General features: G+C 47.4%; 1 protein-coding gene across 1 annotated transcript in view; it reads right to left on the bottom strand.

Annotated features, from left to right (window-relative positions):
- Positions 1 to 424: 424 nt before the first annotated feature.
- Hepacam (hepatic and glial cell adhesion molecule) overlaps positions 425 to 1,986 on the bottom strand; it is a 12,879-nt gene continuing 11,317 nt past the window's right edge. The window contains exon 8 of the mRNA XM_048796074.1: positions 425 to 1,986. This exon is cut by the window's right edge and continues 97 nt beyond it. Coding sequence (XP_048652031.1) covers positions 1,903 to 1,986 — 84 coding nt within the window. The 3' untranslated portion in view covers positions 425 to 1,902.

A 1,986-nucleotide genomic window follows, 5' to 3' on the forward strand; every position in this document is an offset into this window, starting at 1 on the left:
TCCTTTTAAGACTAAGCTCAGACTTGTTTTTCTCCAAGATATCTTTGCTGACAACACCTAATGTGTGTAGGATGACCTTCCCACGTTTCCAGAGCAACTTGGATCTCCTTGTGTCATTGCATCTTACACACTTTATTATAATAATCTACTTTCTTATCTGTCTTTCTCCATGAGATTTTCTTATGGGTAAAGGCCATGGCATAGTTATGCCATTTTGCCCTATTCTGTAGTACAGGGTCTAGTCCATGCTAGATAAATAAATATTTGTTGAATAAATGAAAAACACATGAATGAAAGAATGAGTGATAATTTTGAAGTAGATAATTTGGGATTTGAAAAGAGGGTAAAGAATGATGAAAGAGAAGAAAAGAGAAAAAGGAAATATATGTTATTCATTTTGTTCTCCTTGATTACGCAGAATAAAGTCATTTCATCAAAAGTTTATTGAGCATCCAGTATGTGCTAGGCACTCTGCTAGATGCTAGTAATACAAAGAAGAAGATCAAAACAAAACACAAACACAAAAACAAACAAACAAAAAAATACTTCCTTACTTATCCCCCTCCCAATTTAAGGCAGATTTGGCTTGAACCTGGCAAGCCGGCCCCTCAAGGATTCAGCACCAGGGTGTGGTGTGCTCTCATCCCATCCTAACCTCCATCCCTGTGTCTCAAGGCTGACCAGCAGGTACCCCCTTCTTCAAGTCTTGCATTTCCCACCTACCTAAGCAATTTTCCTCTACATGCATTATCTCCTGATGGATGAGGCACTGGGGAAGGTAAAGGGATGGGTTCTGACTAAGGGAAGCTGCAAAGACACACCTGCTCACATGAGCCTGGGGAAGTGCACAGATACAGGAAACTAAGAGGAACCTTGTTGAGGTGAGAAGTGAGGAGCAAGAAATCTTATCGCCCTTGGGGCTAGGGCAAAGTGTGCCCCTGGGTGAAGGTCGTGGGTATAGGGATCTTGGGACTGGGATGGTGGAGAGTCAGAGCTGGATTTTAGGAGTTGGAAGGGGCAGAGGATGCTAGAGCCCCTCAGATCATTAGGGAGGAGAAGGCAGAATACCCAGGAGAATGCCTCCTTCTCTTTCATCTTTTTCACTGTCTTCTCTCCTCACACAGTAGATTATTATTGTCTCTCTCTCTCTCAAACTGTTCTAAGAGGCAGTGGCCTGGGCACGGCCTGGCTACACAGTGGCTCAGCTTCTCTATATTCAGATGTTAGTATGATTAAGGAGTTTGCCTTGTCCAGTGACTGGGATCTGAGCATCTGGGAGCCAGGTAGGCGGGGGCAGGAGGACAAGACTTGGATCGCTGTTGCTCTGACATGGTGGGAAGCAACAAGCTTCTCCTCTTCACCCCTCCTCACCTCCTCCCTGCCCCCATCGGCACTTCTTAATTAAGGACTGTCGTGCGTTTTGGGCAAATTGCCTCTCCAATCTGGGCTGGTCAAAAAAAAAAAAAAAAAAAAAAAAAAGCGCCATCAGGCGCTCTTTTGGAGGAAAGGGAGGTGGGTGGAAATCAAAAGATCTCCCAAGAAACAGCACAGGACAGTCATGAGGGATGGGTTACTATTGTTAGTTTTCATAAGACCCTTTCGGGAATTGAGCCAGAAATGTAATTATCTATATGGTCCTAAGAGGGCACGACTCACACCCACTGAGAACACAGCCAGTAAATCCAGAGCAAACGTAACCGAGTTTTACCCTCAGATCAACCTTCACCGTTCTGCGCCGACCAACCCCCATCTGCGCATGCTCACGTACCTCCGCACCCAGTACACTTGCCTCCCCGCCCAGCCTTCCCTTTTGCCCTGGCCCAGGGCACCTGGGCTTTCCGGCCCCGCACCCCAGGCAGTAAGCTTCAGGGGCAGGACGCGTTGCCGAGGTCCCTGCGGGGCTCAGGCGCTGATCTCCACCTGGCCGGCCTCGTCTTGCTCGCGGATTATGTGCACTCCCGCAGTCCTTAGAGTGCGCGAGGCGCT

Source organism: Marmota marmota, unplaced genomic scaffold, assembly GCF_001458135.2.
Source record: "Marmota marmota marmota unplaced genomic scaffold, marMar, whole genome shotgun sequence".
In the NCBI taxonomy this organism is placed as follows: domain Eukaryota; kingdom Metazoa; phylum Chordata; class Mammalia; order Rodentia; family Sciuridae; genus Marmota; species Marmota marmota.